A 15,192-nucleotide genomic window follows, 5' to 3' on the forward strand; every position below is an offset into this window, starting at 1 on the left:
TTTAATTTGAAAGGGAAAAATGGGATGTGATATTTTTACAGAATCTTTCTAATGCTTTTTGGTTCATTTTCTTTTGTGCCAGGATTAAACTTGCAATAAAAGAGGCAGAAATTCAGAAGCTTCAGGCAAACCTGACTGCAAATCAGTTATCTCACAATCTTACTGCTTGTAATGACTACCAAGAAGGTCGCAAATTAAACAGTTTAGAAATAGAACCTGTAAAACTAGGTAATCAAGTAGGTATGTTCAATTCTTTTAATAAATTGTAATTAGAGTTCTTTATGATGGTTTTTTTTTAATGGCTGGATCACAGTGTCATGTGTACTTTTTGTTGTTTTTGCATGTGGGGTCTGTTGGTTTCTATTATCAAACATACCTGATAATCTGTTAGTACTACTTAGTGTTGATAAGACAGTAAAAAATTGTTTCAAAATTATAAAATGTTGCATCATTCTTTAAAAATACACTTTTTTAAAGTAAGATTTCCTTACATTTTATGATGCATCCATCTAAAATATGAAATTCAGTACATTTTGTCAAAGGTTTGTTTTTTCATATGTATATACCCTTGTTACCATCACACAGTTAAGACATACAGTAGTCCCTGCCTATCCTTCCAGGATATGTTCTAAGACCTCCAGTGAATGCCTGAAACTACAGATGGTACTGACCCCTATATACTACGAAGTTTTTTCCTGTAGATACAAATGATAAAGTTTAGTTTGTCAATTAGGTACAGTAAGAGGTTAACAACAATAACTAACAATAAAATAGAATAATTATAACAGTGTACTATAATAAAAGTTATAGGAATGTGGTCTCTCTGTCTTTCCCTCTATTGTACACTTTTTTTTTCTTTTTTTTTCTTTTTTATTTTATTTTTAAACTTTACAATATTGTATTAGTTTTGCCAAATATCGAAATGAATCCACCACAGGTATACCTGTGTTCCCCATCCTGAACCCTCCTCCCTCCTATTATACACTTTTAAATGGCTTTTTCATCTTCACACGTTGTGGCTGTAACTTTTGCAGTTTGACCTATGATAGCAAAATTAGCACAAATTCCTTTTTCACAATTTCGTGGACAGAAGATTCTTACTATAGATCTTAGCACCCTCAGCATATAACTTTTTTCTTTCCTTATTAAATCTAGAACTTTCACCTTTTCACTGAAGCATATTACAGCTTCTTTTTGGAATATTTGGATTTCTAGCATTACTACTCTTGCACTTCAGGACCATTATTAAGTAAAATAAGTATTACTTGAACATATGCGCCATGATACTGCAACAGTTGATTTGATAACCTAGTTGACCACTAAGTGTCTAAAAGGCACAATACCAGGATAAAGGGATTATTATATACGTCTTTGGCAATTTGGAGCTGGATGACAAGGGACAGTGTAAGACGTTATCACACCTCTCAGAATACCACACAGTTTAAAACTTAGGAATTGTTTATTTCTGGAATTTTCCATGTATTATAGCCAAGCCTTACTTAACAGCAGGTAACTGAAACCTCAGAATGTGAAACTGAGGATAAAAGAGGACTGCTGTATAATATTTCCTTCAGGTTCCATATATTCCTTCCCAGTTACTTTGGGCTTAATATTCTCTTCTTTTCAAAATTTTCTTAAAGTGAAAGCTTAGATTATTGACTTTAAATTTTCCTTTTCAAAAGTATTTAAGGGTATAATCTTACTTTTAGGCACTACTTCAGCTGTATCTTCAGCTAATTAAAATTAGCTGTATAACTTACTTTTAGGTAATGTTTACATTTTATTCAGTTTACATTTTATTCATGTCTTATAATATCTTACATTTTATTATGTCTTATAATATCTTCTATGTGTGTTTATTTCCAAATATTTAGTCATTTTCCAGATATCTCTGTTATTAGTGGTGGACATTAGGTTGTTTTCATTAAACAAATGAATTCATGAAAGAACCTGGTTTAAATTTTTTAAATGTTTTTTGAAGCTCAGTTTATTGGCCAGCATATGATCTCTCTTGATGAATATTCCTGATTCACTTGAAAAAATTCTGTATTCTGTAATTATTGGGTGAAATTTTTTTTGCAGTTCTTTTGAGATATAGTTGACATATAGCACTGTGTATAGCTGCTGCTGCTACTGCTGCTAAGTCACTTCAGTCATGTCTGACTATGTGCGACCCCATAGATGGAAGCCCACCAGGCTCCCCCGTCCCTGGGATTCTCCAGGCAAGAACGCTGGAGTAGGTTGGCATTTCCTTCTCCAATGCATGAAAGTGAAAAGTGAAAGTGAAGTCATTCAGTCGTGTCCAACTCTTAGCGACCCCATGGACTGCAGCCTACCAGGCTCCTCCATCCATGGGATTTTTTTTCCAGGCAAGACTACCGGAATGGGGTGCCATTGCCTTCTCCTACTGTGTATAGCATAATGACTTAATTTACATATATTATGAAATGATCACAGTAAATTGGTTAACATACATCATCTTGTAAATATACCAAAAAATAAAAAGGAGAATGTCTTAAGATCTACTCTGTTAACAACTTTCTAATATACAACAGTATAACCTATTGTCATTGTATTGTACATTAGGACCAGCTTTTATTTTTAACATACTTGGTTCTTAACCAGTAATTAACATGAAGAAACCACTGTATAGAAGAAAACTTGAAGTATTTGTAATACCATTAAGTATCCTATATACAAACCTTCAAGCTGCAAACTTTGAAAGATGCGAGCATGCATTCACATGTCCAACCACATAAATTAGTTCACATGTCTGGCATACATTGTCACATGTGTGCATCCTCTACAAGTGGCTGTGCTTTTGTGTCCTTTACATTGTAGAGTACGGTATCTTTCTTTCAAGCCCAAGATGTCCAGTTCAGTGCAGTTCAGTTCAGTCGCTCAGTCATGTCCGACTCTTTGCTACCCCATGAATTGCAGCACGCCAGGGCTCCCTGTCCATCACCAACTCCCGGAGTTCACTCAGACTCACGTCCATTGAGTCAGTGATGCCATCCAACCATCTCAAACTCTGTCGTCCCCTTCTCCTCCTGCCCACAATCCCTCCCAGCATCAGTCTTTTCCAATGAGCCAACTCTTCACATGAGGTGGCCAAAGTACTGGAGTTTCAGCTTCAGCATCATTCCTTCCAAAGAACACCCAGACTGATCTTTAGAATGGATTGGTTGGATCTCCTTGCAGTCCAAGGGACTCTCAAGAGTCTTCTCCAACACCACAGTTCAAAAGCATCAATTCTTCGGTGCTCAGCTTTCTTCACAGTCCAACTCTCACATCCATACATGACCACTGGAAAAATCATAGCCTTGACTAGACGGACCTTTGTTGGCAAAGTAATGTCTCTGCTTTCTAATATGCTATCTAGGTTGGTCATAACTTTCCTTCCAAGCAGTAAGCATCTTTTAATTTCATGGCTGTGATCACCATCTGCAGTGATTTTGGAGCCCCAAAAAATAAAGTCTGACACTGTTCCCCCATCTATTTTCCATGAAATGATGGGACCAGATGCCATGATCTTAGTTTTCTGAGTGTCCAGAAGCAAGCATAAAAGCAGTGGTGATGTAGCTGGTACTGCTAACAGGTACCAGCTGTTATACTGTACCACTGTACTTTCCAAAGTACTGTACTGTGTTTTAAAATGTTTATTTACTTTTTTTTTTTTAAGTATTTGTGTGAAAAATAGCTGATCACAGCTGCCTTTGTTGGACTTATGGATGTGCTCTCAGAATGGAACTCATTTATATATAGGGGACTTACTGTAATAGCAGATCAGTTGAATTCCTTATATGTGAATATATAGATTATTAAGTAGTCTTTTTAAGACTCTCTTCATTTTATTTATTTATTTGTTGCTTTTAAAAATTTGAACATTGGCCCTTTCTTCTTTCTTCCTTCCTTTTTTTTTTTCTGTCTTTATTGTAAATACAGTAAATGTAATTGACCTACAACATTATGTTAGTTCAAGCTGTAAAACATAATGATTGGACATTACAAAATCACCATGGTAAGTCTAGTTACCATTTGATGCCATACAGTGTTACTAGGATATTATTGACTGTATTGTCCATACTGTACCTTTTATCTCCATGATTCATTTGTTTTGTAACCGAGTTTGTGCCTCTTAGTCTCTCTTACCTATTTCACTTATCTTCTTCCCCTTCCCCCTTCCCAACTGCAACCACCAGGTGGTTCTCTGTATGTATGAGTCTGTTTCTGTTTTGTTATGTTTGTTCATTTGTTTTGTTTTTTAGATTCCATATGTAAATTTTATATGAATGAAATAATACAATATTTGTTTTTCCTCTGTCTAGCTTATTTTACTTATCATAATACCCTCTATATCAATCCATGCTGTTGCAAATAATCAGGATTTCACTCTGTTTTATGACTAATATTCTATTTTATAAATACATTCTGTATATACACCTTCTTGATCCATTTACCAATTGATGGACACTTAGGTTGCTACTATATCTGGGCTGTTGTAAAATAGGCTGCAATGAATATAGGAGTACAGATATATTTTCTAACTAGTATTTTATTTTCTTCAGAAGCATACCCAAAAGTGTAATTACTGGGTCGTATGGTGGTTTTAAAGATTAAAAAAGGTACCCCCATACTGTTTTCAACAGTGTCTGCCAATTTATACTCTCTCTAGTAGTGCACTAAAAGTGCATTTCTCTCCACATTCTTGTTGTTCCACATTCAGTTGTTATTTGTTGTGTTTTTGATAATACCCATTCTGATAGGTTTGAGGTAATTCATTGTGGTTTTGATTGTGTTTCCCTGATGGTAAGTATTGTTGAGCATCTTTTCATGTACCTGTTGGCATCTGTATGTGTTCTTTGGAAAAATGTCTATTCATGTCCTCTGCCTGTATTTAAAATCAGGTTGTTTTAGTGATACTGAGCTGTGTGAGTTCTTTGTATATTTTGGATTATTAACCCCTTATCAAATTATATCATTTGCAAATATCTCCTCCTATTCAGTAGGATGTCTCATTTTGTTGATAATTTCATTCATTGTGCAAAAGCATTTTAGTTTGATGTAGTCCTACTTGTTTATTATTGCTCTTGTTTTCCTTGCCTGAGGAGACTAGACCCCCAAAATATTGCTAAGACTAATGTCAGAAAGCTTACTGCCTGTGTTTTCTTGTAGAAATACTATGATTTCAGATCTTATCTTTGTCTTTACTCCATTGTGAGTTTATTGTTGTATGTGGTTTAAGAAAGTAGCCCATTTAGATTCTTTTGCATATCTCTGTCCATTTATTAGAGGGGCTGTCTTTTTCCCATTGTATATTCTCTCTTCTTTGCCATAGATTAATTGAACATAAAGTGTGAATTTATTTCTGGGCTGTCTACTTTGTTCCATTGAACTGTGTGTCTAGTTTTGTGCCAGTGCCATACCATTTTGATTACTATAGATCTGTAGAATAGTTTAAAATCATAGAGCATGATACTCTGAGCTTTGTTCTTTCTTTAGACTGTTTTGGCTGTTTGGGATTTTTTGTGTTTCCATACAGATTTTCTTTCAGATAATATCCAGAAGTGGAATTGCTAGATCTTATGGTAGTTCTGTTTTTAATTTTTTAAGGAACTGCCATACTGTTCTTCATAGTTACTGTGCCAATTTACATTCCCACCAGCAGTATACAGGGTTCATTTTTCTCAACATCCTCACCAATAGTTGTTATATCTCATCTTTTTTATACAGCCTTTCTAACAGCTGTCAAGTGATAGCTCACTGTGAGTTTTTTTTGTAATTTTTTAATTTAATTTAATCTTTTTCCCATTCTTATTCAAATTATCTTTCTATTTAGGATATTACAGAATATTGAGTAGAATTCCTTGTGCTATATAGTAGGTCCTTGTTGGCTATCTTTTTTTTTTTAATTGAAACATAATAGTTAATTTACAATGTATCAATCTCTGCTGTAGGCAAAGTGACTCAGTTATACACAAATATACATTCTTTTTTATATTCTTTTTCATTATGGTTTATCACAAGATAAACTATACTGAATATAGTTTCCTGTACTATTCAAATTAGAATCTTTTTGTTATGTTATTGTAGTTTTGATTTAGATTTTCGTGATGCTTAGTGTTGTTTGTACCTATTGGCCATTGGTGTCTTCTCTGGAAAAATGTCTGTTCAGATTCTCTGCCTTTATTTTTGGTGTTGAGTTGTGATTTTTTAAATATGTTCAGACTGTTAACCTCTTACCAGATAAATGATTTTAAAATATTTTCTCCCATTCCATAAGTTGACTTTTCATTTTGTTGATGATTTCCTTTGCTATATAGGAACTTTTTAGTTTGATATAGTCCTGCTTATTTGGTTTTGCTTTTGATGTAAAATGCAAAAAAAAAGAAAAATCACCAAAAGACAGTCACTGCTGAGACTGATGTCTAATAGCTGACAGTCTATGTTGTTGTTTTTTTTCTAGGAATTTTATACTTCATGTCTTATGTTCACGGTTCATGTCTTTAATCCATTTTTAGGTTAATTTTTGTGTATGGTGTAAGATAGTTGTTGAGTTTCATTCTTGTTGCTGTCCAGTTTTCCTGACACTGTTTATTGAAGAGACTATCCTTTCCCTGTGAAGTATTCTTCACTCCTTTGTTGTAAATGAATTGACCATTATTTATGATCTTTCTGTTTTTGTCCCATTGATCTATGTGTCTGTTTTTATGCCAGTGTTATACTTTTTTGATTCCTATAGCTTTGTCACATAGTTTGAAACCAGCTAGTATAATGCCTTCCGTTTTGTTCTTTCTCTTTTGTAGTTCCATATAAATTTTAGACTTGTTTATTCAATTTCTGTGAAAAATACCTTTGGAATTTTTATAGGGGTTGAATTGAATCAGTAGATCACTTCTGGTAATATAAATATTTTCACAATGTTAATTCTTCTAATCCATGAGGTTGAAATGTCTTCATTTATTTGTCTTCAGTTTCTTTCATCAGTGTCTTATAGTTTTCAGTATACAGATCTTTTACCTATTTGGTTATATTTATTCCTAACTATTTAATTCTTTTTGACTCAATTGTAAATGGGATTATTCTCTAATTTCTCTTTCTGGTTGTTGTTCACTTGCTCAGTCATGTCCAACTCTGTGACCCAGTGGACTGCAGCACACCAGACTGTCCTTCGCTATCTCCTGGGGTTTACTGAAATTCGTGTCATATTGAGTCAATGATGCCATCCAATCATCTTATCCTCCATCTTCCCCTTCTCCTCCTGCCCTCAGTTTTTCCCAGCATCAGAGTCTTTTCCAATAAGTCAGCTCTTCACATCAGGTGGCCAAAGTATTGAAGCTTGAGCATCAGTCCTTCCAGTTAATATTCAGGGTTGATTTTCTCCAGGATTGACTGGTTTGATCTCCTTGCAGTCCAAGAGACTCTGAAGAGTCTTCTCCAGCACCGCAAAGCATCAATTCTGTGGTGCTCAGCCTTCAAATAGAAGGGGAAAAGGTGGAAGTAGTGACAGATTTCCTCTTTTTGGGCTCCAAAATCACTGTGGGTGGTGACTGCAGCCGTGAAATCAGAAGATGATTGCCTCTTTGCTGGAAAGCAATGACAAACCTAGACAGAGCAGAGACTTTACTCTGCTGACAAAGGTCTGTGTAGTCAAGGCTATGGTCTTCCCAGTGGTCACATATGGTCATGAGAGCTGGACCATAAAGAAGGTAGAACGCCAAAGAATTGATGCCTTTGAACTGTGCTGGAGAAGACTCCTGATGAAAGTCCCTTGGACAGCAAGAGATCAAACCAGTCAATTTTAAGGGAAATCAACCCTGAATATTCACTGGAAGGACTGATGCTGAAGCTGAAACTCCAGTACTTTGGCCACCTGATGTGAAGAACCAACTGATTGGAAAAGACCCTGATGCTGGGAAAGATTGAAGGCAGCAGGAGGAAAGGGCGTCAGAGGATGAGATGGCTGGAAGGCATCACTGATGCAATGAACATGAACTTGGGCAAACTCTGGGAGATGATGAGGGATAGGGAGGCCTGGCGTATTGCAGTCCATGGGGTTGTGAAGAGTCGGTCACGACTGGGTGACTGAACAATAACAACAACAGCCTTTATGGTCCATCTCACATCTGTACATGACTACTGTGAAAACCATAGCTTTGACTATATGGACCTTTGTTGGCAAAGTGATGTCTCTGCCTTTTAATACGCTGTCTAGGTTTGCCATAGCTTTTCTTCCAAGGAGCAAGCGTCTTTTGATTTCATGTCTGCAGTCATTATCTGCAGTGATTTTGGAGACCAAGAAAATAAAGTCTATCACTGTTTCCATTGTTTCCCCATCTATTTGCCATGAAGTGATGGGACTGGTTGAAGTAGTTCGAGTGTGTTGAAGAGAAGAGAAATTACTTTGCCAACAAAGGTTCGTCTAGTCAAAGCTATGGTTTTTCCAGTAGTCATGTTTGGATGTGAGAGTTGGACTATAATGAAAGCTGAGCATTGAAGAATTGATGCTTTTGAACTGTGGTGTTGGAGAAGACTCTTGAGAGTCCCTTGGACTTCAAGATCAAACCAGTCAATTCTAAAGGAAATCAGTCCTGAATATTCATTGGAAAGACTGATGCTGAAGCTGAAACTCCAATACTTTGGCTACCTGATGTGAAGAACTGACTCATTAGAAAAGACCCTGATGCTGGGAAAGATTGAAGGCAGGAGGAGAAGGGGATAACAGAGGATGAGATGGTTGGATGGCATCACCGACTTGATGGATGTGAGTTTGAGCAAGCTTCAGGAGTTGGTGATGGACAGGGAAGCCTGGCTTGCTGCAGTCCATGGGGTTGCAAAGAGTCGGACATGACTGAGTGAACTGAATGGACCAGATGCCATGATCTTCATTTTTTGAATGTTGAGTTTTAAGCCAGCTTTTTCACTCTCCTTTATCACCTTCAATAGGCTCCTTAGTTCCTCTTCACTTTCTGCCATTAGAGAGTGGTATCATCACATATCTGAGGTTATTGATATTTCTCCTGGCAACCTTGATTCCAGCCTGAGCTTCATCCAGCCCGGCTTTTGCATCATGTACTCTGCATATAAGTTAAATAAGCAGAGTGACAACATAGAGCCTTGATGTATAGTTTGTTATAGTTCATAGTTTATTCAGAATTAAGATTTTTCCGCTTGAAGTAAAATATAGAAACTTTGTAAGACTATAGGTCTCTTTACCATTCCTATTTTATGTTGTAATTATCCAATGTATTATAGCAACATATGTTGAAAACCTCACTAGGCAATACTATTTTTTCTTTCCTCTGTTCATAATTCGATAGTTATCACTCTGGCTTTTTGTTGATTAGTGTTTGCCTGGGAAGACTTCTTCCATCCTTAAAAGGATGTATCTTTGTATATGAGTGTGTTTCTGATAGAATACATATGATTGATTCTTACTTTTGTAACTAGTCATTCTTTCACCCTTTTTGGAATGTGTTGGTTACTTATATTTGATGTTATCATTGATCTTTTTGGGTTTAAATCTACCATCTTGTTATTTGTTTGCTTTTTATTCTGTTGGGTTTTGTTCATTTTTCTTGCCTTCTTTTGAATGAATTTTAGTACTTCATTTTTTTAATGCATTCTATTAAGTAATTAATTATACCTCTTTTTTTTTTTTAGTGGTTGCCCTAGGGGTTAACATATGTATCTTTAACCTGTCATATGCCACCTTCAAATACAATGGACTGCTAGCAGAAATGATGGTAGAGAAGATTAGATACCTTAAGTGATTAGAAGGAATATAGTCGAGAATGATGGAATCAGCAGAGGGAATTCTAATTAGAGGTTGTGATAATATATGTTATATATTCTCTAATATCAAAGAAGAACAGAGTCAATAATAGATTTTTTAGAAAGTGAATTATTAGGGATATGGAGAATTGATGGGAAATGGTATTTACGCAACCCTTGAAGGCATAGTTTCTCTACTTGTTTACACATCTGTGTATTCTCATGCAGTCATCTACATTGTGCATCTACTTTAAAGCACCCCTGAAAGCTTGTTTACCTTTCAGTCGGCAATAGTGTATACCTTTATAATGGAGAAAAGGTGTATGCCAACAACTACCTCTGATAACCCTCAGTAGTTTTAAAGAGCATTACTGAATTCTTATCATTTGGCTAGGGAATATGAAGACTTCAGTGTTGGGGTTTTCAGTTTGCATCTGTATACAGTATATCAAAATGATCAAGTTAGCCAAATAAGTTTATGATAAATTTTGGTTTAAGGAGATAAGACAATGTTTTTATGTTTTGTTTTGTTTTCAAATAATGATTTATATTCAAACAGTGGGGTTTTTAAAGATGGAGAAGGGCTCTTTGTGGTACAAAAAGATAGTCCTTATGTTATGAAGTGATAATCTAGAAAAGTAAATTGAGTCAGAACTTATTCCTACTTTATATATTTAATAATAGAAAGTACCTTGCTTACCATGTTTCTTAATTATATTTTCTTTAATTTATGTTTCATCCACTTTAGTATTCTTTAGATCAGAAAGTAAATATGATTAAATCTTTCAACACTGAAATGAGATTTTATTCTTTAAGTTTTACAGAGAACAGTTTTCCTTTTATGTTTATTAACAGAAAGTTTAAAAGATCAAAATCAGCATACTATGAACAAGCAATATGAAAGAGAAAGGCAAAGACTTGCTTCTGGAATAGAAGAATTACGTGATAAGTTGATGCAAATAGAAGCTGAGAATTCTGATCTGAAGGTTAACATGGCTCACAGAACTAGTCAGTTTCAACTCATTCAAGAGGAGCTGCTAGAGAAAGCTTCAAACTCTAGCAAACTTGAAAGTGAAGTAAGCTTAAATTAGCTATATGTACTAAATTTTGAGAGAAGAAAAAAATGTTGTATGGTTTTGTAAAAATTGTTTGTTAAAGATGAGATTTATACACTTAAAAAAATGGTATCCTATAAGTTATAACTTCTTTTAAAATTATATTTGGAAACTTTTGGGTTTTAATATATGTTAAAAGTAGGAAAACAGTGGCTAAATTTGGTGAGGCTTAAACTACTCCTTTCTATTATTTCTTTCAAGTATAAGTTAATATGGCTAATACATATTTACAAGTAAAAAATTTGGATTATGTAATTGGAAAAAAACAGGTAGTAATAGAGGATTTCGTATTTGAGCAAATAGTAGAACCACCTGGAAAGCTTGTTAAACATGCAGGTTTTGGGTCCTATTCCAGTGATTCTGATTCAGTAGGTATGGAGTAATGCTAAGGAATCTGCATTTTTAAACAGCTGCATGTAAATTTGATGCAGCTATCTTTGGATTATATCCTGAAAAGGGGATACTGTATGTTTTATGAATATCTGATCTTCATTTCCACTGAGGACAGAACAAGAATGCCTTAATAGGTAATTGTGTACTAGGACCACACGTGTATATGCTATAGTCACCCTTCAAATCACAGGTTGCCGGTCTTTGAGGGCACTTTTTAAATGTCTGATTTCCCTTCTTAAAGTCTATAGCCAAGACTAGGGATAAGACCTGTGGGATAGGAACTTATGTTAATTACAGAAAAGAGAGTCAGTTGATAATTACAGCCATCATCTTACTTGGAAAAGTGTCAGGTACTAAGCTTAATAACTTTTTAAATTAAAATATTAGCACAGTCTTGTTTAAAATACAGAAAGGGACAAAAAAGAAAATAAACATTGGTAATTCTACCAGTAGAAATACTGCTGTTAACATTTTATTGTACTAATTTCAGTCTTTAACAGCTACTTTTACAAAATGGGTTGGGTGTGGTCCTGTTTGAACATAGGCATCTGAATTAATGGAATAGGATGTGTCATATTCTGCTCTTCCCCTCACTGTTTTTCTTCTGAATTGTCGTTCATATTTTTAAAATAATTTTAAATTTATTTCAATGTGTTTTCAGATGACAAAGAAATGTTCTCAACTTTTAACTTTAGAGAAACAGCTAGAAGAAAAAATAGTTGCTTATTCCTCCATTGCTGCAAAAAATGCAGAACTGGAACAGGAACTTATGGTACAAATTACCTTTTTTTGCTACAAATTTACTGTGTCTTTAAGGAACTTAATTTGTAACAACATGTTTGTTTTAGTATAATTATTCTAAAATATACCATGTAGGAAAGTATAAATTTTATCAGATTCTTTCAGTTTTTAGTTCTGTATTTTTAAGTTAATATGGAAAGTTCTTATCTAAAGTTGCTTTTTTTTTTTTTTTCAGTAGCAACATTTTTATTGAAGTACAGTTGATTTATAATGCTGTGTTTGTTTCAGGTGTACAGCAAAGTGATTCAGCTTTATATATATATATAGTTATATAGTTATATAGTTATATATAGTTATATATATATAGTTATACATACATATTATTTTTCAGATTATTTTCCATTATAGATTATTACAAGGCTTTGAATATAATTGCTTGTGCTATACAGTAAGCCCTTGCTGTTAATTTATTTTATATAGAGTGGTATGTCTCTTAATTTTTTTATTTTTTATTGTATTATTATTTTTTTTAATTTAATTTTATTTATTTATTTTTTTTATAATTAATTTTATTTTATTTTTAAACTTTACATAATTGTATTAGTTTTGCCAAATATCAAAATGAGTCCATCACGGGTATACATGTGCTCCCCATCCTGAACCCTCCTCCCTCCTCCCTCCCCATACCATCCCTCTGGGTCATCCCAGTGCACTAGCCCCAAGCATCCAGTATCGTGCATTGAACCTGGACTGGCATCTCATTTCATACATGATATTTTACATGTTTCAATGCCATTCTCCCAAATCTTCCCACCCTCTCCCTCTCCCAAAGAGTCCATAAGACTGTTCCATACATCAGCGTCTCTTTTGCTGTCTCGTACACAGGGTTATTGTTATCATCTGTCTAAATTCCATATATATGCGTTAGTATACTGTATCGGTGTTTTTCTTTCTGGCTTACTTCACTCTGTATAATAGGCTCCAGTTTCATCCACCTCATTAGAACTGATTCAAATGAATTCTTTTTAATGGCTGAGTGATACTCCATTGTGTATATGTACCACAGCTTTCTTATCCATTCATCTGCTGATGGACATCTAGGTTGCTTCCATGTCCTGGCTGTTATAAACAGTGCTGCGATGAACAATGGGGTACACGTGTCTCTTTCCCTTCTGGTTTCCTCAGTGTGTATGCCCAGCAGTGGGATTGCTGGATCATAAGGCAGTTCTATTTCCAGTTTTTTAAGGAATCTCCACACTGTTCTCCATAGTGGCTGTACTAGTTTGCATTCCCACCAACAGTGTAAGAGGGTTCCCTTTTCTCCACACCCTCTCCAACATTTATTATTTGTAGACTTTTGGATCGCAGCCATTCTGACTGGTGTGAAATGGTACCTCATAGTGGTCTTGATTTGCATTTCTCTGATAATGAGTGATGTTGAGCATCTTTTCATGTGTTTGTTAGCCATCTGTATGTCTTCTTTGGAGAAATGTCTATTTAGTTCTTAGGCCAAAATTCTAGCAATCAGAATCCAACAACACATTAAAAAGATCATACACCATGACCAAGTGGGCTTTATCCCAGGGATGCAAGGATTCTTCAATATCCACAAATCAATCAATGTAATACACCACATTAACAAATTGAAAAATAAAAACCATATGATTATCTCAATAGATGCAGAGAAAGCCTTTGACAAAATTCAACACCCATTTATGATAAAAACTCTCCAGAAAGCAGGAATAGAAGGAACATACCTCAACACAATAAAAGCTATGTATGACAAACCCACAGCAAACATTATCCTCAATGGTGAAAAATTGAAAGCATTTCCTCTAAAGTCAGGAACAAGACAAGGGTGCCCACTTTCACCATTACTATTCAACATAGTTTTGGAAGTTTTGGCCACAGCAATCAGAGCAGAAAAAGAAATAAAAGGAATCCAAATTGGAAAAGAAGAAGTAAAACTCTCACTGTTTGCAGATGACATGATCCTCTACATAGAAAACCCTAAAGACTCCACCAGAAAATTACTAGAACTAATCAATGACTATAGTAAAGTTGCAAGATATAAAATCAACACACAGAAATCCCTTGCATTCCTATACACTAATAATGAGAAAACAGAAAGAGAAATTAAGGAAACAATTCCATTCACCGTTGTGACGAAAAGAATAAAATACTTAGCAATATATCTACCTAAAGAAAACTAAAGACCTATATATAGAAAACTATAAAACACTGGTGAAAGAAATCAAAGAGGACACTAATAGATGGAGAAATATACCATGTTCATGGATTGGAAGAATCAATATAGTGAAAATGAGTATACTACCCAAAGCAATTTATAGATTCAATGCAATCCCTATCAAGCTACCAACAGTATTCTTCACAGAGCTAGAACAAATAATTTCACAATTTGTATGGAAATACAAAAAACCTCAAATAGCCAAAGCAATCTTGAGAAAGAAGATTGGAACTGGAGGAATCAACCTACCTGACTTCAGGCTCTACTACAAAGCCACAGTTATCAAGACAGTATGGTACTGGCACAAAGACAGAAATATAGATCAATGGAACAAAATAGAAAGCCCAGAGATAAATCCACGCACATATGGACACCTTATCTTTGACAAAGGAGGCAAGTATACACAATGGATTAAAGACAATCTCTTTAACAAGTGGTGCTGGGAAATCTGGTCAACCACTTGTAAAAGAATGAAACTAGACCACTTTCTAACACCATACACAAAAATAAACTCAAAATGGATTAAAGATCTAAACATAAGACCAGAAACTATAAAACTCCTAGAGGAGAACATAGGCAAAACACTCTCTGACATACATCACAGCAGGATCCTCTATGACTCACCTCCCAGAATATCGGAAATAAAAGCAAAAATAAACAAATGGGACCTAATTAACCTTAAAAGCTTCTGCACATCAAAGGAAACTATCAGCAAGGTGAAAAGACAGTCTTCAGAATGGGAGAAAATAATAGCAAATGAAGCAACTGACAAACAACTAATCTCAAAAATATACAAGCAACTCCTCCAGCTCAACTCCAGAAAAATAAATGACCCAATCAAAAAATGGGCCAAAGAACTAAATAGACATTTCTCCAAAGAAGACATACAGATGGCTACAAACACATGAAAAGATGCTCAAC

The 15,192-nt window shown here is 34.8% G+C and overlaps 1 protein-coding gene across 48 annotated transcripts in view; it reads left to right on the forward strand.

The window, feature by feature from the left end:
* CCDC18 (coiled-coil domain containing 18) overlaps positions 1-15,192 on the forward strand; it is a 113,079-nt gene that overhangs the window by 42,176 nt on the left and 55,711 nt on the right. For 30 of the 48 annotated variants that reach the window (XR_015160509.1, XR_015160510.1, XR_015160514.1 and 27 more), the window contains 3 exons: positions 83-240; positions 10,630-10,850; positions 11,944-12,054. Coding sequence is in view for 45 of the 48 variants with exons in the window: in XM_086391215.1 (XP_086247341.1) it covers positions 83-240; positions 10,630-10,850; positions 11,944-12,054 (490 nt within the window). In the remaining 3 variants the exon portion in view is untranslated. The remainder of the gene's footprint in view (positions 1-82; positions 241-10,629; positions 10,851-11,943; positions 12,055-15,192) is intronic. The other 18 variants (XM_086391246.1, XM_086391245.1, XM_086391248.1 and 15 more) reach the window with 3 other exon arrangements.

Source organism: Bos grunniens, chromosome 3, assembly GCF_055505025.1.
Source record: "Bos grunniens cultivar Pamir isolate PY7600 chromosome 3, Bosgru_T2T1.0, whole genome shotgun sequence".
NCBI lineage: Eukaryota > Metazoa > Chordata > Mammalia > Artiodactyla > Bovidae > Bos > Bos grunniens.